Raw genomic sequence first — 24,022 nt, 5'->3', positions numbered from 1 at the left:
CACACAGTCCTACCAGCGAGCACACTTGCATGCACACACACAAAACCTTCACACACCTGGGGACATCGGAGACAAGAGCTTTTGCTCATTTTTTTTTAATGTATCACAATGAGCAGGAAACATACTTGATGAAATATTTTCAAAGGAGTATATTCAATTACCATCTACAATCAACTTAACTATGACAACAAAGTTTTTGTGACAATTTTTTTTTAAAGTTTTGAAAGTTCCATGTGGTTTCTGTTTCTGTTAGTCTCCATGTATTTTGGTACAATTCGAGATCAGCATTGTTACAGTAACAAAAAAGCTAACAAGACTACATTATAGAAAAACACCAAGAACATCATTTTTGGTTTCACTTGCTCTATTATTTGTACATTGCAAAGGCTGTTCATATACCTCTTCACCTCATTTACGCTTTCTGTTCTACCCAAACTTACCCCCCCAAATAAACAAAAAAATAGTCAAAGCTTTGTGTTTCACAGTGGGCAGTATCTCAGCCAACAAACCAACCAACCAAATTTCTGCTTCTATTTAAAATGTTTTAATTTAGTTAATTTATTTTAAAAAACGCAAAATATATTTTCACAAACATCAAGTGTGCTGGCTTGTGCTAATGCCTCTCTGTTGTCTGCATCTTCCTGCCTTGCCTGCTGCACGGGCGCAGGTTGGCCCTCTAAACACATGCCTTACGGTGTAGAAACCTTTTTGCTCATTCTGCACCAGTGGTGAAAGGGCGCCTGTGTGTGTGAAATTTGGCCATCTTCGCCTCTTTAAAAAGCTTTTAATTCTAAAACAAACAGGAACCGGCTCTGTGCTGTGTTTAAAATCTTTTCCTTGTGGGGTTTCCCATCTCCCCCCTTTTCTAGGAAAAGCAGAAGGGACGAGACCCCAGCTCTAGGGTTCTAGTTGGTGCTGTTCTAAGCTGGCTGAGTAGTACCAGCTACTTTGGGCTTGGTGTCCAGCACCAGGCCACTTTGTGGGATTTTCTATTTGAAATAGAAAAATGTCTATTATGGGGAAATGTTTAAAAAGGCTTTGAAAATGGCCCCCTTCCCACAGCCTCTCAAGGAGCAGAGAGGTGCAAATTCTCAAGGGAAGGCCAGTCTGAAGGGCAGAAATAGAGACAGATATTGACTTACTGGCATGAATGTTAGCGCTCATGAGAGTGAGAGACTAACAGTGCTGGCTACAGATTGGCTTGGTGTGAGCAGACAGGCACCAGACAAGTTTCCCAACGTAGCCCGTATGCACCTCAACCCTGGTATTCCAGTTCTGGGCCTCTCCTGAGCAGCGACTGCTAACTGTACCACAGTGTGTTAGAAGCCATGGAGGTCGGGGAGAATAGTGATCTGATGGGGAAAATGATCCTCCAAGGACTTGGTTGAAACCATCACTCATTTCATCTGCGATTGAAGCAGTTTTACAACTGAGGAGTCCACAGAACACCTTCAACCTCTGTGGAAATTCTGCAACAGGAGTCAGACTTTGGCAACCTAACCCTTCTGATGCTCATCAATTTCACTTCGAGTGAGAGCACAGGAGCTCAGCCTGGGCTGGAGAGAGTGAGCAGGCCCTGCAGCCACTGCTGCATGGCACTTCAAAAGGATGAGGCAATCTCAGACTGAAAGAGTATCTAGAAATATTTAGAAAATATAAGGAAATGAGTTTAAAATACTTTTTAGTGGGTGGGAAGGAAGAGGGAGAAGGAGGAGAGAGAAATTGCACTATGACCAAACGACATAATAAAAACCAAAAGAAAAGATTTCAAAAGATACCTAGCAGAATTTGACAGATAAAGGTAGTGTTAAATTGTTAACTTGTATCACACAGAGAACCAAAAACAAAACAAAATATTTCTATATGATACAGATAGAGTAACATACAACAGTTAAATGGCCTATATATATATATATATATATATATATATATATATATATATATATATAATAGAATTACAAACAAGATAAAATAATGGAAATCAAAAAACTGTACAACTTTAGAATTTAAAAAATGTTCATCTCAAACACAGGGAGAAATACAAGAACTTTTGTTAAAAGAAAACAGTTTGTTAAAACAGCAAACGCTTTGTGTACTTGTTTTCGTTTTTGACACCTTATGCTACAACTGGATACTCGTATGAATATTAGATGGTACTCTCTTTAGTATTGTCTACTTAAAAAACAATTTAAAAAGGAATTTGCACTGTGCATCAGCCTAGTTAGAAATATGTACAACATTTCAAGATCTAGTCTTTCATTAAACTAAAACCAAAAATTCATAAAAATAAGAGTCCCGGCTAAAAAATTAAATCCGTGTTTCATATCTCGGAATGCTCCAGTCTCTTGAAAAGTTGATGAGTGGCTTCAACATTGGGGAAAGAAGCCAGAAGGTGAACAATGGAACCTGCATTCACAGTCTTCGAAGTTCCCTTTTGAAATATAAGGAGGATGGCAGGGCGAATGATTTCACACTTTCAAGGGGTGGGGAGGAAGGGAGATTGTTTCTGTTGATGTTTGGCTAGGGAAGTGAAACAGCAAGCATCTGTCTCCAAAATCTACATTTTAGCAGCACAAAGTTTTTCTTTCAAAGTACAGACCATAAGAGGGGTGTGTGTGTGTGTGTGTGTGTGTTTTCCACAAACAGGAATACAGAGATTAACATAAACACAAGTGCCTCACATACGGGATATTTTTGTTTTGTTTTTGTTTTGCTTTCTGTACATTGCTCACCACTCAGACTGCCTAACACAAGGACAAAACTTTGAAGTAAAAACTTGTGTTTTGGTATGTTGAATTTTCATAAAGAATTGCCTCTCTGCTTGCAGAAGAAGCACAGATAACAACCTGGGTACTTTTTTATTCTTTTCTTTATTTAAACTTAGTTTTGTTTGTTTAAATCAGAAACAAATTCTCAAGTAAAAAGAAACCTTTTTGCTCATTCTGCACCAGTGGTGAAAGGGTGTGTCTTTGGATTTTATTTAAAGCATGAATTTTTTTTTTGAGAAAAAAATGTAACAAAAAGTTATTTTAAAAGAAGGAACAGATTGCAGCCTAATTACACAAACAAACAAATGCTTATAGTTTAGGAACAGAATCTTTGAAGCATTTACAAATGAGGAAAGGACGAGAAAAAAGGAAAATGAAAAATAAGAGAGATAAGTGCACAAGGGTAACAGACATAGGTAAATCGTATGTATATGTCTTAAAAAGTTTCAAACCCTCAACAAAAAATATTCTGCAAGGGATCCTACTGACCCCCAAAACCCTTTGAACTTCTTTCTTTAGTTTTTATAAAATAATTATGCAACCACCCTCTAAGAAATGAAGGCAGCGACCATAGGTGGAAGATTACAGGATGGGTGAAAGGGGAATAAAGGTACAAACGGGAGAAAAGCTTAGGCGAGTCAATGGATTGCAATCTATCTGGCTAGGAATGAACAAGACAACATCAAATGAGAAGCCGTCAGCTGGACCATACAAAAGCTAAATGTACACAAAAGGGTTTTTTCTTTTAAATCTACCATACTGCTTCAGTTCATTTCCAATGCAACAATCTACTCAACACCAAAAATGGTCATATCTATCATAAATACAGAAAGTCAGTTGTTTTAAAACTTAGTTTTAAGCTCCAAGTCCTCAACACTCTGTGTTTTTTTTTCTGAAAAGTGGGAGTGCTTAACTTTTCCCCTTGAAATTGGCTTCATCAGAAAAGCTACCCTTAAAATCCCCAGAAAGCTAAAGCAATTCACATTGTTTCTCTTGAATACTTTCTGCCCATTTTAAATAAAAAACAACAACTCCCGGCCCCCCAGCCCAAAACAACCCTTCCCCAAACCCAACAAAACAAAACTCTTTTCTGGAACAAAAAACAAAACGAAAAACCCCAAAAACAAACAAAAACATTTATATATATATATATATACACACACACACACACACACATATATATATATATATAAACAATGATTCTGAAAACAGAACAAAGTGTGAGCGATTGACCTGAGAATAAAAAGACATTACATTTCTTTTCTCTTTTAGCAAGCCATTGGTATCTGAATGCTAAGATAGCAAGAAATTTAAACTGTAGCACGGTGGGCTGCTTTCCCATACAGTGCATGCCGGCCTCTGCTGTGCTATCGATGTGGGGGCGTTATTGGAAAAGGGCAATATACAAGGGGTTTACGCTCCAAAGACACTAAGGAGGCAGTATGGACTTTTGTCTCCCAGACCAACAGGACAAATGTAAGAGGTTTTTTTTGTTTTGTTTTGTTTTTTTTTTAATTAAAAGAAAAAAATGTAAAACCCACCGGCATTGTTATATGGGAAAACAACCCACGCTTTTTCTTTTTTCTTTTTCTTTTTTTGGTTAGAAGCTTTGGAATTGCAGTTAGTCTATTTTTGAAATTGGTTTGTTATTAATTTTTTTATTTAAATTCATTTTTGTATTGTTCATCTTCAAAGCTTACAATCTGAAGGTGTCCATTCCTACACTAGTTAGACCACTGTCCTTCGGGCAGCTGGGGTCTTTAGGCCCCTCCCCCGGGCTAGCCGGTCCATCTGACTTTTGGCTAAGATCCGTGTCAGACTCCTCCGAATAGTCGTCTGTTGGCATCGAGGGCTGAACCCCTGAGGTGCTGCATGAACTTGAGGTAACCGTTGAAGATGAGGAGAGAGGAGGGAAAGAAGGAGGAGGCAGCTTCCCAAGTGGAGCCCGGGAGACCACTTGAGGCCAAGACTTTCTGGAGGCGTGGGGGGAAGCTGAAGAGGAGGACAGAGGGGCTTGGGGGCTGTCGTTTGAGTGAGCGGCAGACTGCGAGGTAGATGCGGTGCTAGGATCGGGGAGGCAGGCAGAGTGAGGTAATAGACTGGGGTGCTCTTTGGCGTTTCTTGCTGCTCTTGTGATTGTTCGGTGTTTGTGAGGGGCTGACTCGAGATGCTGACTCAGGGCTTCGTCCCCACACACTGTGCTCTCGCACGCCACACACTGGTACGAGCTGCTGCCCTTGCTGCTGCTGCCAGTGGGCACATGAAGCACCATCTCTTGCAAATTCACCACAGACTGGCCGAAGAAGCAGAGGGACTTCAGGTGGTTGCTGGCCGCCTCCTGGTCGCTGAAGCCCGCCTGGCACTTGCGGCAGACCAGCTTGTACTGCACCTTTGGAACAATGAAGGGGTCACACAGGGAGTCCGCACTTTTGCTTTCTGCTTCGGGCTCTTCTTGGGGTTTGGGAAGGAGAGGGGACACCTCACAGGGTGCATTTTTCTGCTCTTCTTGTTTGGGGGATTCTTTGGCAGGGTCTTTGTCTGGGGTAGCAGCCCCCGGGGGGACTGGGGTTTGGCTTCCTTTGGGCTGTTGCTGCTGCTGCACTTTCTGCTGCTGCTGCTGCACTTGCCTCTGCTGCTGCTGCTGCTGCTGCTGCAACGCCTCCTGCAGACTCTGCTGATATTGCTGGTACTGCTGCAGCAAGGAGCTGGGGGACAGGCCTAGCAGAGCCTGGGACAGAGCAGGGCTGTAAGGGAACAGGCCTTCCATGCCATACATGGGCTGCAGGTACCCGCTCTGCAAGGCCCCAGGAATCTGAGGGGCGTAATAGGGTGAAAAGCCTGGGACAAAGTAGGGCAGGAACTGGCTTGTAAGCAAGGCTGTTGGGTCTGAATTCAAGGCAGCCTGCAGGGCCTGAAGCTGGGCAGGCTCCACCGCATACTCCATGGTGGGGAGGGGGGCAGAAAGGGTCGCCGTGGGTGCCTCTCCTTTCTCCTTCTTGGGCCCCGGCAGGGAATCCCCTTTCCCTTTAGGCGCCTTCTCCTTCTCTTTCATCTTCTCACTTTCCTTATCCTTGCGCTGCTGCTGCTGCTGAGGGGCCAGTGCCACGGTTGCTTGTGCTGGAGTTGGGGAGCTCAGCGAGGCGGAGGGCTGTTTATTTGGTAATCCAGATGTTGGAAGGCCGGGTGAAGGGACGCTTGTGCTGGGCAGACCCATCAGGTTGGGTTTTGGAGAAGTTAAAGCTAAAGGGGGGAAGCAACAATAAAATCACTCAGCACCATGCAGGTCGACTAGCCCTACCAGGAGTTATGGCTGGGCAGGGATGTCAGTCCCCGGCCCAGGCTGGATCCCGGCAGCGTCATCTGACGCCAGCAGCTCAGCCATGAGCCAGGCTGCAGGGGAGCAGCTCTGTAAGTCACACTTTTAACCTCCAATGTGCTTTAGAAACGTGAGGTCAGGGTGCTAGCCTGGGACTCCAGAGACCGGGTTCAGCTCCCTGCTCAGCCAGACTCCCTTTGGGACCTTGGGCAAGGTCACTTGGCCTCTCTGTGTCTCAGTTCCCCCTCTGCACAATGGGGATAATAGCACTGCCCTGCCTCCTAGAGGGGGTGTTCATACAGACAGTAAAGACGGTCGGGAGCTCAAACTGTACAGGCCAGATAAACACCTAAGAGTAGTGAGTTAATCCGTTCTGTTTCCCTACCTAGTTTTGGCGACAGGGCTGTTTGACTCACCATATTTAGCTGTCTAATACCTGGCACCAGAGATCAGCTTCCCGTACCACTCCCATAGCAAGGGGCCCGACTGTCCTGACCTGTTCTGGCTACAAGCAGATCCTGTCAGGCACAGAGGCAGCGGGGGCCGTGCTGACTTGGCAGAATGCCACGGGTGGACAGCAGCACTGATGCAGGGGAGATGGGGTGCGAAGGTGCTGCAATCATTTTTCCACTAATGAAAATAAATTTTAGCCTAAACATATTTTAAAATGACAAATAGCAGGAAAGAAGAGACTGGAGGGGGGGAAAACAGGGAAGGAAAGGAGTGGTGCAGAGCAAGAGAGGGGAGGGGAAAAGCAAAAGAACCGGTTAGAACAGGTACAAAAGAGGAGCCCTCCTTTTCTTGTTTTCTTTGCCAGCACACTGACTCCTACTGACCTCCTCGAGGAAAGCAGATCTTCCCCTAACGCCAGTGTCCAACCACCTGACGACCCCTCCCTCCCTCCCCCTCTTTTCTTAGTCTGGCAAAATCCCTCTCTTGATGGTTGCAGAATGCTGGTAGGTGTCTGCTTTCCTAGGAAATCTTACATGGATATGAAGTACAGAATCCCCTTCATACTAGAGATGCCTGGAACGTCCCTTATTTGGCCAGGACAGCTGAACGTCTGCCACAATCCATTATTTAGGAACTGCTGGAGGGTGTCCAAGGGGTCGGAGAGAGAGCAGCCAGGGGAATATTGGCGAGGCCAGGGAGGACAGCAGAAAGGAATAAGCACTTGCATTGTAACTAATCTGTTTTGTGTATAAAGTGATATGATGTTTGTTGTGTCCAGCCACAGGACTGGAAAAGCAAGCGAAAAAGCCAGTGATTGGGGGAAAAGGGAACAGCTGGGAAACCATCGTCGATGACAAGAGGGGCAGGTAAAGAGAAGAGCAAGAGACACCAATCCACAACTCTTTCACTAGCCAACATCTTCCTTAGGCAATCAGACAATCCGATCCCAGATCAGCTAGCTGAACGAGGAATATTGTGCACTGCAAATTGTAAGGTCTGGAAAAACTCTCAACTTCAGCAAGGCAAAAGTGGCAAACGTATAGTCCCATTCTCCGCTCCCACCCTGAGAAGGAGCCAGTGTTCAGTGGCAAACTGGGAGAGTCTCTGTTTCTAAATGCCAAGTGTTATCACACGGAATGCTAGGCTGTGGCCAATCACTACAATGACCCTTCCCTTCCCCAGCAGCTCTTTTCAGAGTGTAAGGCCGAGATCTTCAAAGGCACCTGGCATTTCAATGCCCATTACCAGTAAGCAGCTTGCAAAATCTCAGCCTAAACTCTTTGAGGCAGGGACTATGCACTCTTCTGTGTCCATACAGTGCCTAGTACACCGTGGGCACCACTGAAAGCAAACACTAGAGGTCTGTCTACACAGCAAAGAAAAACCTGCGGCTGGCCCATGCCAGCTCACTTAGGCTTCTGGGGCTTGGGCTATGGGGCTGTTCCATTGCTGTGTAGATGTTCCAGGCTTAGCTGGAGCCCAAGCTCTGTGACCTTCCCACCTCGCAGAGTCCTAGAGTCCAGGCTCCCACCCAAGCCCGGAACATCTTAACAGCAATGGAATAGCCCTGCAGCTCAAGCCCCACGAGCCAGAGTCCGCTGGCATGGGCCAGCCATGGATGTCTAGATGCTGGGTAGACATATGCTAATAATAGGATTGTAGACAACTCAGATCCCTGGTCCTCTCTTTGCTGGCCTTTCTGCGATATAACAATCACTCACACAGCCTCATCTGACTAGGTGCAGACCTCAATGTAGAAATGCTAGTTTGTAAGAATAGAAGTAATTAACCCCACAGAAGGGATTTTTAAATATAAATAGCTGCTATGGATTAAGCACAAGTGACTTCTTTATGGTAATGTTGCCAACCCTCCAGAACTGTCCTTGAGTTTCCAGGAATTAAAGATTAATCTTTAATGAAATAATATGTCATGTGACGAAACCTCCAGGAATAAGTCCAACCAATATCGGCAACCCTACTTTCTGGTGATGACAGTGCATATGTTCCCAGTCACAACAGCCGAAAGAGCATGTGATTAGTCAGACATCACCAATGGAATACAAGAACTGTAAGGTAACTCTTTCTAGAGGCAAGTATCAGAGGGGTAGCTGTGTTAGTCTGGATCTGTAAAAGTAGCAAAGAGTCCTTATAGACTAACAGACATGTCGGAGCATGAGCTTTTGTGTATGCATCTGACGAAGTGGGTATTCACCCACGAAAGCTCATGTTCTAATACGTCTGTTAGTCTATAAGGTGCCACAGGACTCTTTGCTGCTCTTTCTAGAGGGATATAACTGGAGCAGTCTCATGAATGGATCTGCTCTGGTTAGTATGGACTACTCTTCTCCTCTACCTCTGTCCCAACCAAAAGCTGTGCCCAGTTACCTCAAAGCATGAAGTCATTTTCCATTTCCGATTTTGGTGCAGCCAACCAGATCATCCCATGTCAGCCTATCTAAAAGTTATCCCCTCTAATTCCAGAGCTAACTAACTTCCTTCCAATTCATGTCCCGTATCAATTATGAAATACCACTCTTCCAAACACAAGGAGGGCTCCCCACTGAGAGACAGTTACATAAAGTGATCTCTGACTAATGAGAGTTAGGAGATCCTCCCCTAAGAGCAAGTTCTCCCATCACCGCCAATTGTGGGGTTTCTTGCACCTTCCTTTGAAGCAGCTGATATTGGCCACTGTTGGAGACAGGGTACTGGACAAGAAGGACTTCTGGTTTGATCCAGACTGGCAATTCCTACATTCTTGCACTTGGTTTCCTGCAATACATACTAGATCTGGATTAATATTAATTTGAAATCTTAATTAATTTGCTTGTGTCACAGCTCTTTTTTGCCACATTCTGTCAGCTTTCACAAGATTCATCTTGACCGGCATGGATACCTGCAGGAAGTAAATTTAAAATTTACTACCTGTGAACGTTTATCTGATTATAAAGGTTACACTCATCCATTGAGGGAAGAGAAACAATACCACGTGCCTTTTGAGATGTATCACAACTAAACAATACAGCTTTAATAACAAGCCACAGAGAACATGAAATTTGCCAGATATTTTCACCAGATAACTTATGAGAGAAAAATCACCATCAGTTTGTAGACAAACTACAAACCAATAAAAGGAAAAAAAAGCATGGAATAAATTATTCACTACAAATTATTCATTTTTCTCTGTTGCATACTTTTATCAAAGTCTTTCCTAGACCTAACTATGTTTCCCAAACTGGAGTTATTCCTCCAGAGGAGACCCCATTTCTCTTCCCAGGTACACAGTACTTATGGGTGGCTCCTTGGATGTGTCATAGCAGTTTGCTGTAATCACTTCCCAAGGTCTATACAAAGGTGTTGTATCTTGGCATTCTAGTCTGATTTTTTTCCTGACTGGAAAGGAAACCAAGGAAAGTCTTAGTTTGGGGAAGCAGAAAGAAGAAAAGACTTGGGGAGCTGCACCAAGGAACTTGTCTACAGTAGGTTTCCCCCCTAAAATTTCCCATGGGTGCAGCTCCACTGGTGGTAGGAAAAGTGTAGACGTGGTGCTGTCAGTTGCTGGCTTTTTAACCCTTGTTACTAAAACTGATGGGAAATGTTAGGGGGGAAAAAAGCCTAGTGCAAAGAAGGCCTCAAAGGAAACCAGTAACCCCACATTCCCTTTCTCTTAGAAGCTTCCCTTGATTGGACAGGTTGGTGAGTCAAAAAACAATATCTGAGCCGAGGTAACTAGAAGCAGGTAATTTTCTAGGCGGCAGGGAAAGCTGTTTCAATTTCTTCCAAAGAACTGAAAATCCACAGTAGCAATTTGACTCTTTCTGCATGTCTGTCATAATGCCCAAGAGCCTAAGAGTTGATGTCACTGACAGGTACTTTTTCTACAGCTGCACAAGCAGCAATTGTTCCTTCAGCCAAAGGGCTCAAGAGTAGAAGGGAAAGTGCCTGTGCCAAGCAAAGACATCGTGAACATCAGAAATGATCAACCTCATTAAACTCTCTCTAGATTCGGGAGAGCTCGGCATGGCTATTGCAAAGAACTGAACAGGTGGAGTTTCTAAACTCTTTTGTCCTTATTGGGTAATTCATGGATCCATAAACCTCTAATGCTGCCTCTGCCTTTCCAGTATGGGAGGCTTTGGGAATACAGCCTTGATGTAGTTCCAAAGTTTATGTGGTATTTAGATATCTCCTTAAGGCAAGAACCTAGTATTTTGGGTGGAAGTAAATGCACCCTAATGTATACTCACAAAGGAGATGGATTAATAGTGGAACATGAAGCTGGCTAGTTTTCCCAGCAGAAGGGATAGCCAGTAACAATATAGTCTCCAGGGCAGTGAATCTTTACTCTACAGTTGTTAATAGCTGGGGCAAAAGGAGTGCCGCTGAAAGGGTTTGAAGCATCAGTCCTGTCCATTGCCATTGGCACACAAGTTCCTGAAAAGAAAAAGTCTCCTGATGCCTTTAAGGGGAAATAAAACAAACACTCATTTTCTCATAGGCAGGGCCCACGTTTTCAGGGATCCCACAGCTGTGGGATTTGCTGCAGCATCCAGCCTTCCTGCAGATTTGTGCTGCAGAATCTAACCCTTCATTTAGGGAAATTCCAGCCTTATAGTTGCAAACTGCTCAAAGGTGAACTGAGTGCAAACTGATGCAGAATCAGGAAATACTGCAGACAGCCAAAAATAGCCCTGACTAAGCTGTGCCTCTTAGGAGAGAACACTCAGGAGGTGAAAGGTCACCTTTGTTCTTCCCAAAGCCTGAGCTGGGTCAGGGCAAGAGGGGCAGCATAAGGCCATTCCTGGCAGGAGAGATCCAGCTGCTTCTAGCTCCTTTACACCACAGCAGCAGCATAAGGGCCAGGATAGAGTCAAGACCTGGGGCAAGGAGCTCTCAGTGAGGTGCAAAACGCCCCATTTATCTTGGTGTGGTGTGGATTCCGAAAGCGAATGATAATGATGTAAATGCTAGTATCGTTAACTGTCTAGGGCCATGCCTACACTGCAGTAACACACCCACGGCTGGCCTGGATCAGACGCCTGGGGCTATGGGGCTATAAGACTGCAGGGAGATGTTTGCACTGGGGCTGCAGCCTGAGTGCTGGGGGCTGCAGGATGGAAGGGTGCAGGAGACTGGGCTCCAGCCCAAGCCTGGGGCGGTGGGGGAGAGGGTGTCGATCTAAGATAGGCAACTTCAGTTATGAGCATAGCATAGCTGAAGTCGATGTATCTTAGATCGACTTACCACCCGTCCTCACGGCGCGGGATCGACGGCCGCTGCTCCCCTGTCAACTCCACTTCCGCCTCTTGCTCTGGTGGAGTTCCGGAGTCGGCGGGGAGCGCGTTTGGGGATCGATGTATCGCGTCTAGATGAGACGCGATACATCGTTCCCCGATAGACAGATCACAGCGGGTAGTGTATACATACCCTAAGTAGCAGCTGATTGCTTTTAATGGCCAGAGTATGTAGCCTCATCTCCGCAGGATACTGATGGGGCTTTGGGAGAAATAGAGATAGTGATATAGCCCAAAGTGAAAATCTGATACAACACTGGTTAGAAATTTGGGCTGAGGCTTAAAACAGACCAATGCAGTATAAGGTTGGTTGGCCAACAGGGTCTGCCATTCTGAGAACACTGAGACCTTCAGCACGGAGTGATAGAGGAAGAAAGATCCCATGAACTAAAGCCCCTCTCTGAGTATGGATAAGATGAAATTCACGGTACAAGAACCAGTAAAACCCATGAATGGGACAGCTTGTAAGAGCCTGTAAAATGGTTTCATCAGGGGACTGGTAAATATCGTGCTCCCTTTCACACGGACATGATAAGCCAGGGGTCTCAAACTCAAATGACCACGAGGGCCACATGAGGACTAGTGCATTGACCCAAGGGCCGCATCACTGACACACACCCCTTGCTGCTTCTGGCCCCGCCCCCACTCACCCCTTCCATTAGGCCCCGCCTCTTCCCACCCCTTCCCTGCCCCATTCCAGTCCCCACCCCAACGCTGCCCCAGGGGGTGCAGAAAGGGTGCAGGGTGCGGCAGGGGGCTCAGGGCAGGGAGCTGGTGTGTGGGGTGCAAGAGGGTGAGGGGTGCAGGGTACAGCAGGTGGCTCAGGGAGTTGAGGTGCAGGAGGGGTGGAGATGCGGCAGGGGGCTCAGGGCAGGGAGTTGGTGTGTGGAGTGCAAGAGGGTGAGGGGTGTGGCATGGGGTCAGGGTGCAGCAGGTGGCTCAGGGCAGGGAGTGCAGAAGGGGTGTGGCAGGGGGCTCAGGGCAGGGAGTTGGGTGCAGGAGGGGTGCGAGCTCCAGCCTGGCACCACTTACCTAGAGCGGCTCTGGGGTGGCAGCGGCACGCACCGGGGCCAGGGCCCTGTCCTGGCCCCGCGCTGCTCCGTTCCAGGAAGCAGCTGGAACCGTGTCCCTGCAGCCCGTCGGGGAGGGGGAGGGGCTCAAGGTTCCGTGGGTCTGCTGCTCTTGCCACTCCTCCAGGTACCTCCCACGAAGCTCCCATTGGCTGGGGTTCCCTGTTCCCGGCCAATGGGAGCTGCAGGGGGCGGTGCCTGGAAGGAGGCAATGCAGGAGCCCTCTGCCTCCTTCCCCCTCCCCCCCGGACCGAAGGGGCGTGCTGCCCGCTGCTTCCGAGAGCAGCGCGGGGCTCGCAGCGCCACAGGGGGCAATCCCATGGGTAGGCGGGGGGGGGGAGGGTTTGCGGGAAGCTTGGTGGGCCACACACAAGAGCCCTGTGGGCCGCGTGTTTGAGACCCCTGTGATAAGCACAAACTGTGATGGAGCAGACCTTCGCCATGGCTGAGAATTGCTTTGCCACTGTCAGAGAGTGGAAAAAGTCTGGTAACCAGGCAGGAAACAAAGCCATGGCTTCTAGCATAACTTCTAATGAAGGGTTTTCTGGACTCCAGCAGCGCTGCCCTAATCTCTTCAGCTGAAGACATCCTGCCCTAGAAATTCAGAAGGTACGCTGTCAGGTGAACACCCTGCTGTTTGGATGGGATAAAGGATCTTGACTTGAGGGAGGTGGAGCGGATGATCTTTGGAGAGAACCAGAACCAGCTGTGCTATATCTAGTGTGGCACAACTAAGGTCACACTAGCTTTGTCTTGTCAAATCTTCCTGACTCTTGTGCATTGGGGAATCCCTGTCAGCTCTCAAACAGAATTTTAGACACTGTTGTTCTGACTTGCAGCAAACTAGTTCATGATGAGCTCATCCTGCATATATCCGAAGAGCCACTGAGATCCAGAGAAACTACTCATGCTGATTTGCAGCCTTCAGAGTTGTGGTTGTTGGCTAAAATAGTGTTTTAAGGGTCCTTCATTGTGAATGCATCATTCTCATGGTTTGCTTCCTGACACAAACTCCCTGTCTGTTCAGGTAATCTATCACAACCATAGTATCTGGGAGAATCTGCACTGAATTTTCTTTGATCCATGGGAAATGGGACCTGATAGCCAATCTGGTGACTTAAATCTCTAGCAAATTTGTATGGGACTGAACATCTCAAGTCTCCATGACAATGAAGACTCAAAGCTCCTAGGTGTACCCCTCAACTCAGATTGCAATTATTAGCTAATGAACAAGAGCAGAGAAAGGTATCCACATTAAGACATTCTCTGGTAGCACCCATCACAGAAGACAGCTTATGCCCTGCTGAGAGTAAACAAAGAAGGAGCAAGTCTCCTCCAAGACATGAATTACCCTGCTGTAAAACTGGGAGCTTGTAAGCCAGTCTTCCAGGTATGGATGTACCTGTTAGATCAGACACCAGATGTACCTGTCAAAACCAAGCATTTAAGGAATGCCCTCAGGACTGCTGCCAGCCTGAAAGGGCATGGCCTGCACTGGTAGTGTTTTCTGGCCATCATAAACCTGAAGCACGTCCTGTGCCTTTACCTTCTTGAGATGTGGAAGTAGCACCTTGAAGGTTGAGGGTGAAGAGGAGGGGTTATGCTTCCCAAAGAAGCTATGCATTATTTGAATTTCCTTAAATATTGGTTTAATTCATGGAGGTCCAGGATAGGACACAGGCCAGCATTTCTTTTCAGAATAATAAACTTTTCCTGCACTGTGCTTTAGCACCACACTTTTATGGTTCTTGTTATCATGAGGCTTAAGACCTCTTCTCACAATAGTTTCTTCTGAGAAAGTACCCTGAAAAGGGAAGGTGGTTATACTTTGGAATGGCTTTGAACAGAAGGGAGAATGCTTCATTCAATGATCTCTAGGGTCCAACAGTTAAAGAAATGGCTTTCTGTGCTTGGGATAAACAGTTCCTAAAGAGAGGAGTACAACAGGAAGCTGGGCAAGGGTCTAAATCTCTTAGAACTGGTGTTGAGTCCTCCAGCACATGCTTGCTTAGCTACAGCACACCGGCCATTGGGTCCCCAGGAGTAGATGCCATTCATTAGCTGAGGCTGAAACAACAACTAAGGATGTTTGCAGAATAATTCAAATCTTTCCCTGGGGAACTATAGAATATAACACATAGGTGTATAAAATCTAACTTCCTAGAAACTGAGTCAACAGAGGCAGGGTGTTTCAGACTTCTTTGGCTGGTTTCAACAGATCTTCATTAATAGGCTAGAAAGTTCTCTCTTTCTTCCTTGGAATTCCAAGAAACCACACAAATTCTGTGAATTCTTGAACTTGGCAACTGCAGGAAACTCCAGAGCTACTGCCATTCTGCCCATTTTGCCCCTGAAAGGCCTAGGCATCACGCAGAGGAGAGGAGGAAGTAGTTAAGACAGTCTCATCCAGGGATGAGGGTAAAAAGGGTGCCTCTAAAGGCTCTCCCACCAGTTCCTCTTCCTCCTCTGAGGTAGAGTGACTGAGGCATAAATACTGCAAGGGATGCAGAAACAGCAGGCTATAGGATCCAGACAGGAGCCTTAGCCTTATCTGGAAGAAGAGACTTCCCGGGGAAAGGAGACTGATCTCTTATCATCGCTCTCCGATACAAGAGATGGAGGATCATAGGCCCCAAAAGCTCTATCTCTACCCATATTGAGGAAATCCTAGGCAAAACTCTGGAGCTATCCAAGATCCCTTCTGGTGCTCCCCTGAGGTGTACCTGCAGCAGAATGTTAAAGAACCTGCTTTTCTCGATTTCAAGACTTCTGTGGGACTGAGTTGAGATCTGGCAGGAATTGTGGACTCTGATGGCACTGGTTTAGTCTAGAACTGGGGCTCCTGTTGAGGACTTCTCCATATGGTGCCAGGTAAAAGACAGTTCTGGAGAGAGCCTGACAAATCAGAAACCATTTGACACATCCTAAGAAGAGCAGTCAGGTGCAGCACTTAGGGCAGGTCCAAGTCCTCCGACATGTCCTCCTCTAGCGTCTTCAAAGAATGGTCTCTCTTGTTCCTTTGGCCATGCCAGTCTGATGAGTGTTCTCAGGCAGATGAGATGGCCATTCTGAAGAGGCCCTATTCTGAAACCCCAATAGTCCAGGGAAACCACACTGTGCTCCAGCTAGACTCGATAGTAGGGTCTTTGCTAGAGCACTTTTTCTTACTATGTGGCTTCCACTGGCACTGTAGAAGGTGCTCTACTTAGCTCCCTTCAAAGAACTGCTGTAATAATTGGGGCCTAAGAGGCCTCTCTCAGTTGTGAGCCTAACTGTTGGAAAGCGGGTGGAAATGTATGAAATGGTTCTAGTCACCCGTAACAAGAAACGTGGATGGGAAAAGGTAACAAAAGTGCAACTCAGCCTGTTACAGAAGATTGTTTATAAAAATCAGTAAGGGGGGGGGGGGAAAGACAGTCTAAATAAATAGGCTTTACCGATACCACTCAAGGACTGACACTGGTACAAGTTTGCCGGGTCTCAGGAGTGGCCAAGACTGCGTGCCATGGCTGTGTTGCTCAGTGAGACTGCAAATATGAATTAACACCAAAGACAAGTTACATTTTCAAATCTTTGGTGTCCTTGTCTGTCCCCTCTTGTGTGTGTTTGTCTTGTTTTGTCTTCTAGGAAATGGGATTGGACTGTAACTGCAACAATAACCACAGCTTAAGACCATCTCAACTAAGTTATCTTTTTCCCAAAATGGACTGTTATTACCATCTCTAAAACCATCTATGAGACTATCAAACAGGAGGCACTTCCTTTTAAAAAAAACTCTCTACAGCTAGAGGGAATGGGAAGAAGAGATGTTGTTAAAATGAAAGCCTTACTTATTTACATTTCATATGCTTTAAACCCCTCCCCCTTCTTTTCTATATCTTTAATAAAAGGTTAAAGATTTTTAATGGTGTGTTTGCCAAGCAAACAAGCACCCTGAGCTCTCTCTATTCCAAACCCTGGAGCTTGTTTAAAACTGTTTAATGCTGGACCATTTCAGGGTCATGTTAACACCTTGTTAGAGAAGGTGTCCCAGACTCATGAACTATATCAGAGAGTAGCTTCTGGACCTGAATCTCATAGTCCTTTTGGGTCCTGTAACAGCTATGGCAATTTCCTGCAATATCTTTGGGAAATCTTACAGTATTAAGCTGATGTCTCATTGTGGGCCAGGGGCTGTATGTAGTTCCATGGAGGAGGGAGACCACAGCCCTCCAGGAACTAAGAACGGGTGTGTGGGGGGGTGTTATTTGGCAAATTCACTCCTGCTGTAACATCTCCAGAGAGCTACCATGTCCTGGGGAGGCTCACATACACTAGTTCAAACTGCATTCACCAGGTGCCAACAGACAAAGAAAGGACTTCTGGAAAAATGGCCTGACTCCGGGCCTTTTCCCCATGACTGCTCCAGCTGGGGAAGGAAGGAAGAGGAAGGGAGGGTTCACTGGGGAGGATGGAGTATTCATACCCTCTGCCTATGGAAAGTAGGCCATAAGGGAATTGTGTTTCCCTTTTACTGCCAACTATTGTTCAAAAAGAATCAGTGGCTGCATGGATAGGCATGTAGGTGCTATTGTAAGGCACTCTGAAGGCTGTCATAGAAAAACCACCAGATTTTCCATCACCATTTCTACAATGCAGTTTGTGTTGTCAATACAAACATCTGCAATATACTGAAAATTTGGGAGCAGTACTAAATTGAATTTAATGTAAAAAGAAACAACACAAGGGATATTGTATTGACTGTATTATTCCTTTTTATATTTAATTCAATAAAAGCTTCAATTTTCATATTACTTGAAGGTGCTGGAGAATTTACAGGCTGTGTCAAAGCAAGCAGAGGTCCTTGCCCCACAGTACACAGGGCCTTGCTCACCAGATATGGAGAGACACACAGCAAGTTCATAAGTCTCTTGCCTTGCTGGAGAACTTGGATTAAGGAACTAGAGGTAAAATAACTACTCTTTATAGCCTGCCAAGTAACATCTTCAGACATTGCCAGGGAAATATCCATTTGTGCTGAAGATGCAATACTAGGGAAAATGTCACATTTGAGCAGAGAGATGATGGTTCCAGAACCCACCTGTGTTGGATGGAGTGAAGCCTGGCAAGGATGGGCTGTTGAGGCCTGGAAGCAAGACTGGAGGGATGCCCTGTAGTGCTGGGTACGCAGTAGGAAGGTTAAGAGCTTGTAGAGGGGTATTATCAAACATGCCCTGCTGTTGAGCTGCCAGACCAAGAACCTCATTGGCTTTTTTGATCCGGTCCAACTCCTGCTGAGCCATCAACTGACGTACAGTAGCTGGGTCAAAGTACTCCTTCTCCTTATCCAACTGGCTTCCAATGGTGTCTTTAACTTTGGAGATATGCTGTTGAGAGAAGATATGGTCACGTACAGACAGCCGAGCGCTGTACTTGATGCCACACAAAGTGCACTCTGTTTTGGGTCCCTCATAACTTGTTTGGTTTATACCAAAATGCTTGGCCATGCTTAGCTTGGACTTCTTCTCCTTTGCTCTAGCATTCTGGAACCAGACCTGAACAACTCTCTTTGGCAGTCCAATGTCATTACCTAGGACCTCACACTCCAGCATGGTAGGCGTCCTGTAGTCGTTAAAGCATGACTTTAGAACTTTTAGCTGGAGATTAGTCATCTGAGTGCGAAAGCGTTTCTGCCCTGGCCGATCCCCACTGTCTCCAGACTTGCCTGCTGAACCACTGGCACCAGGGCTGGGTGAGCAGGGGTCTGCAAGGCTGGAGGTTTCGCTATAGTCCACAGTACCTTCATTGTCATACTCTTTACTATAAAAGCTGGGAGCTGGGCTGACAAGGCCAGAAGACAATCGATCTTCATACTCAGACATTGCTATCATAGCAGCCTTTGTCAGGCACTCGCTAGGTCCTGATGTTGATTTGAGTTCAGTTGCAATCCCTGTTGCACTATCGTTGTCTGCATTGCCTTCATCTCCTGTTGTAGTGTCTGTGATTGCAGTGTTGACAGAAGAGCAGTCATCATTGTCCAACTTTGTTTGGTCAAAACTCAGATTAACTGAGGATATGGAAGGGCTTTCAAAGTCTTCTATTCCTTCCACTTTAATGGAGGACGGACTAAGCAGAGTTCGAGGTGAGAGCTCCATAGTTTTGCTTGCTGGTGAGAGAGGAATACCCTGACCATCACTACTGGTTGGTGGCAAGTGGGAAAAGCTTGCTCCATCAAAAATGTCCCCCTTCATTTGGAGACCTCCATCACAATCCAAGAGCATAGCAGACAGAGTCAAGTTGTACCCTGCTCTCTTAGCCTCATGCCAATGACGGGATCGGATATGAGCTTCCAGAGCGGTCTTTGCTTTAAAGAGAGCTCTGCAGAAAGGGCACCGTCTATGGGCTTGGGCAGGCCCCACCGCTCTAAACTGCCCTTTCCTTTCCCGTGCTCGAGTGTTCTGAAACCAAACCTGCACAACACGTTTCTTCAAGCCCACCTCATGCGCAATGTGATCCAACATCTTCCGTGTTGGGTTAGAGTCGAGCAGGTACTTCTGATACAGAATTTCCAGCTGTTCTGGGGTAATTGTTGTCCTTAGACGCTTATCTCTCTGAGGTTCTTCTCCGCCAGTCCCACTGTCATTTTCCCCAGGGCTTGCACTGGCCTTTTCCTCCAGCTTTCTCTTCAGAGTGTTCATTGTAGATGTTGGGGTTGAGGGTGAAGTGGCTGAGCTTGCTGGAATCTGAGGTAGAGTTCCAGATAGCAGCTGGCTTGCAAGTAGTGGATTACTGGGGTCAAAAAGCATGAAAGGCATATCTAGTGTCCTGTCCAGAAACTGAGGATGGATAAACTGGTTTTGTGCACTCAAAAAATGAAGTTGCTGATGCTCCTGCCAATGCTCAAAGGAGGGAAATGCCAGTTTGCATTGGTCACACTGGTATGGGATTAATTGAGGAGGTAGGTTTGCCAGTTGTTGAGGGGTGGACGTATGAAGGGGCTTGAGGGAAAGATGTGAGAGTTGAGATGGACTTGGGCTTGATTGTGGCAAAGGACACTGGGGTGGCTGTGCCTGTGGTGGAGGCTGTTGTTGTAATGAGGATGGGGAGGATAATGGTGAGATCTTTTGGTGTGTTGAACTTGTCTTCTGTTCTCCTTGGTCTTGCTGCTGCTGCTGAGGCTCTTGCTTTGGTTGCACTTGCTTATCTTGAGTTTGGTTTTGCTGTGTACTCAGAGGTTCAGATTGCTTTGGTTTCTCATCTATAGCTTCTATTTTAGAAGTATACATGGAGGAGTCATCTGCATCAGCTGTGAGCTGCACGAAGGCTGAAGAGGTTGCATTAGCTGAAGATGTGGGGGTGCTGTAAGCTTGAGAGGGCATTGGTGTGCTGCAGGAAGAACTGGTTGGCGTCAACAGCTCCATTGCATCCATAGAGTCTTCATTCTGGCTATCGTCCTGTCCATCCTCATCCTCATCCTTATAACAAAGCTTTTTCTGGTGTTTGATAAGATCAAAAATGCGCTGAAAGACTAGACTACATTTTTTGCACTGGTAGTTTAAGTTGCTCGTTCGAATGTACCTATCATTTGTAAGCTCCCGCCGTTCCCCATCTTTGCCTTCTCCTTGGTTCTCATAGTTTTTCCTAGCTTTCTGACGGGCGTTCTGGAACCACACCACTATAACACGGGTAGGGAGGTTCAGCAAATTAGAAAGTTGTTCAAATTCATCATCCTTTGGATAAGCGTTAGCATCAAAAAAGTCCTGCAGGACTCTGAGCTGGTAATCAGTAAACCGTGTCCTGGAGGACCTCTTGCTTCCCCAGTATTCGTGCTTTTGAGGTTCTGGAGAGGGAGGCCGTGAGTCTATCTTCAGTTCTTCCAGGCTGGTAATTGGAGGATTGCTGAAGTTGTATGGGGAATCCTTGTTGCGCTGGCGTTCTTTAAACAGAGTGTTTCTAAACCAGTGTTTTATCACTTTCTGTGGCAGTCCAGACTTGTCTGCCATCTCTTTGATCTGTTCCTCACTGGGAGAGTTGTTAATATCAAAATACTGCCGAAGAACTCTGAGCTGGTCGTCTGTGATCCGAGTACGTGGCCTCTTGTTCTGCTGTTGCTGTAGAAGGCTAGGGTTGAGTTGATGTTGATACAGCTGAGCTAGGTCTGCAGGTAGAGGGTCTACAGGACCAAGCTGAGGTGGTAACTGGGCAGGTAATGTTTGTAGTGGCATAGTTTGCATCATAAGTGGTGAAAAGATGGGCAGCTCCATTGGCATAGAGAGCTGGGTGAGTGGCACAGATGGCTGGGCTGGTGCGATTGTAGGAGAAGTAATAGGTGGAGCAGAAGTAGGAATGGCAGGAGTGGAAGCTGGCTGAGGAGGTGCTGTGGGGAGTGGAGGTGGAGGAGGAGGTGGAGGCGGTGGCGGATCTGGAGTCTGAGGTCTCAGTGGATACAGTTTATCATAGTGCTCTCTGTACTGCTTGGCAAACCTCTCCAGCTGCTTAAAGGGGAAGTAGTGTTGGTGAACGTGCTCTTGGTGACTCTTTAGAATGAGGATGTTTGAGAAAAACTTGCCACATGTGTCACATTCAAGCTTTTCCAAGTTCTCACCCTGCTCTGTCTTCCCATTTTTCTTTTGCACTTTCTGTTTGTTCTCATTGTACTGAATAACCAGCTCAAAGCCAAAGTTTTCTAGCAAGGCTTTTGTGGCATTGCCTCTTGCATCAGATGCGATACGTGGAGGAAGTAGGGAGGGTTCTGAACTATTGCCTGGGGCAAAGTCTTTCTTGTCTTTGGGCTTTAGGTTGTCAGGCAGAGATTCCTTAGACAATGAACTGCTGTCTCCCCTCTCTGCATTTTCCCTTTCCCTCTGGGTGTCTTTTTCCTTCTCCTTAATAACTGATTTGGTTTTTTTCTCTTGATGTTGGCTCTGTTGTATATGGACAGAGTGAGACTGTGACAAAGATAGTTGACCTTGCTGCTGTTGTAATATCTGTGTATGGCTCTGCTGTGGGAGCTGAACTTGAGCCTTTAAATCTTCCAGCAAATTTGGACCAGTACCAGATAGTGTCAGAGCACCACTGGTCACAGGCAAGCTAACTTCTGGATTGAGCTGGAACTCGGCACTGGGGATGTAAAATGGAAACAGAAGATGCTGCTGTTGCTGAAGCTGGAGCAGGGTCTCTGTGGTCATGGGGAAGTGTGGTAGGAGAGTAGGGCTGAACAGCTGAGACTGCAGGAGGGCAGCTTGCTGCTGCAGCTCTTGCTGTAGGTGGGCCTGGACTTGGGCTTGCGCCTGTGCTAAGGTTTGAGCTTGTTGCTGTTGCTGCTGCCTGGATGCAATCATGTCTGCCAGTTTCTTCCGGTTGACATCCTTAGGCTCAGAAGGAGAGGCGATGTTAGCGCTAATGGGGTTACTCGAAGGGGGAATTCCCACACTCTCACTGGATCCGTGGCTGAGTAAACTAGGGACTGGAGCTGTGCCAGCATTGCTGGTATTGGTGGTTGTGAAGGTGTTAGAGCTGCTAGTACTCACGGGACTTGGTGTGGATGAACCCAGAGAGATACTGCTACTACTGCTATTACCAGTTCCATTACTATTGCCACTGCCACTAGCTGCCTCAAGCTTGGCAGCTCGAGCCTTTGTCTGGTGTAGGACAGACCTCATGTGGATCTCCAGTGTAGAACTCTGGCTGTAGGCCACATTGCAAGTGTTGCACTTAAAAGGTTTGTTGTCTGGACTGCTGGTAGGTTCAGGTTGCCCAGTAGCAGACTCCTGAAGGGCTCTTTTCAGTTTATGTAGATGAGAAACTGAATTGTAATGGACCAAAAGAATGTTCTTTTGTGTGAAAGATTCTTTGCAGACCGTACACTTGTATGGGCGAGATGGATCGAGAAATTTCTCCATGGTGAAATTAGGACCTTTCCTGAAAGGTAGGGCCCTCTTAGGTTCCAAGCCTGAGTCTTCTTGTACTGACCCAGAATCACTGCCAGTAGGACTCTGTTTATCTTCTAGGTCACTCTCTTCCTCTTTATCATCTTCAACAATGATAGTATGGTCGTCAGCCAGCGAAGGGTCACCCATAGCTAGGAGGTCTCCATTGACCAAAAGCCCACTGTAAAGCTGCTGAATGTCTGCTTCACTCAACTCCAGATGACTCGTCTCCAGGTGCTTCTTCAGAGCTTGGAAGGTTCGGAAACTGCGTTGGCAAAGACAACACATAGTAGCTGCTCTGATTACATGGTACTGAGAATGAAGCTGCAGCTTCTCGATGGTTTTGAAAGCCAGGCTGCACTGGTTGCAACGGTACTTATAGACATGGCGATCAGACACTGGCAGTTGGGGCCGTTTAGCATGAACTTCATTGAAATGCGTTTGAAGGGCTGATGAGCTTTTGAACACCTGGCTGCACCCCTTCTTCCAGCAAAGAAAGCCAGAGTCCTCTCTGGTGGAGCTCTGATCGGCAGGAACAGGTTTGGACTCTCCACTGTGCTCTACGCTCTCAGATGACAGAACGCTTTTTCCAGACTCCTCAGAGGTCTCTGAAAACAGAACCGGAACAAAAAGGGTGAAGTGATGCAAGGAAGATACAGTTTAGACAGGGCTTGTCTCTGTCACTCATTTACAATTTAAATAAAAATATAAATCATTCATTTCTTAATTTGGATCCAATCCAGTACTTCCTCCCCCCCCTGGCCACAGAGACATTTTCCTTCACCTCTACTTCTGCTGAGGCTGTTACTTCTCACCAAGTATTTTGTTAGCCCCCACCACGCCTGCCGCTGCCCAAGATTACAACAGCCCATGACGTAGCTCAAGGCCCTCTCATAAAACATACCTTCCCCTTCTGCAAGCAGGGTAACACCGCCATAAGAGTGTGTGGCCATCCCTCTCCATCAGTCTTGGAAGGAGGCCATGCCCCCTTGCTACATGCCAGCACATTATCCTTAGTGCAGAAGGACAGACATTTCCCCTAATATTCAGCCTAAGTTTTCACTTTCTTAACTTCACCTCATTATCCATGTTATGCCCCACTACACAACCCTAAATAATTTCTTTCATTTGGACTTTTACACCCTTTGACTATTCGTGGACTGTACACATCTCCCACATGATGTTGTTCAAACAAGCTGGGCATATTCATCCC

The 24,022-nt window shown here is 46.4% G+C and overlaps 1 protein-coding gene across 18 annotated transcripts in view; it reads right to left on the bottom strand.

Moving 5' to 3' along the window:
* Positions 1-3,930: 3,930 nt before the first annotated feature.
* ZFHX3 (zinc finger homeobox 3) overlaps positions 3,931-24,022 on the bottom strand; it is a 1,205,541-nt gene continuing 1,185,449 nt past the window's right edge. For all 18 annotated transcript variants that reach the window (XM_039503280.1, XM_039503282.1, XM_039503284.1 and 15 more), the window contains 2 exons: positions 17,982-23,417; positions 3,931-6,008 (listed from right to left, as the gene is read on the bottom strand). In XM_039503280.1, coding sequence (XP_039359214.1) covers positions 4,465-6,008; positions 17,982-23,417 — 6,980 coding nt within the window. In that variant the 3' untranslated portion in view covers positions 3,931-4,464. The remainder of the gene's footprint in view (positions 6,009-17,981; positions 23,418-24,022) is intronic.

The sequence above is a fragment of the Mauremys reevesii genome, linkage group 16 (assembly GCF_016161935.1).
Source record: "Mauremys reevesii isolate NIE-2019 linkage group 16, ASM1616193v1, whole genome shotgun sequence".
Classification (NCBI taxonomy): domain Eukaryota; kingdom Metazoa; phylum Chordata; order Testudines; family Geoemydidae; genus Mauremys; species Mauremys reevesii.
The sequence above is the reverse complement of the archived record's forward strand: the minus strand, read 5'-3'. Positions and strand labels throughout refer to the sequence as shown.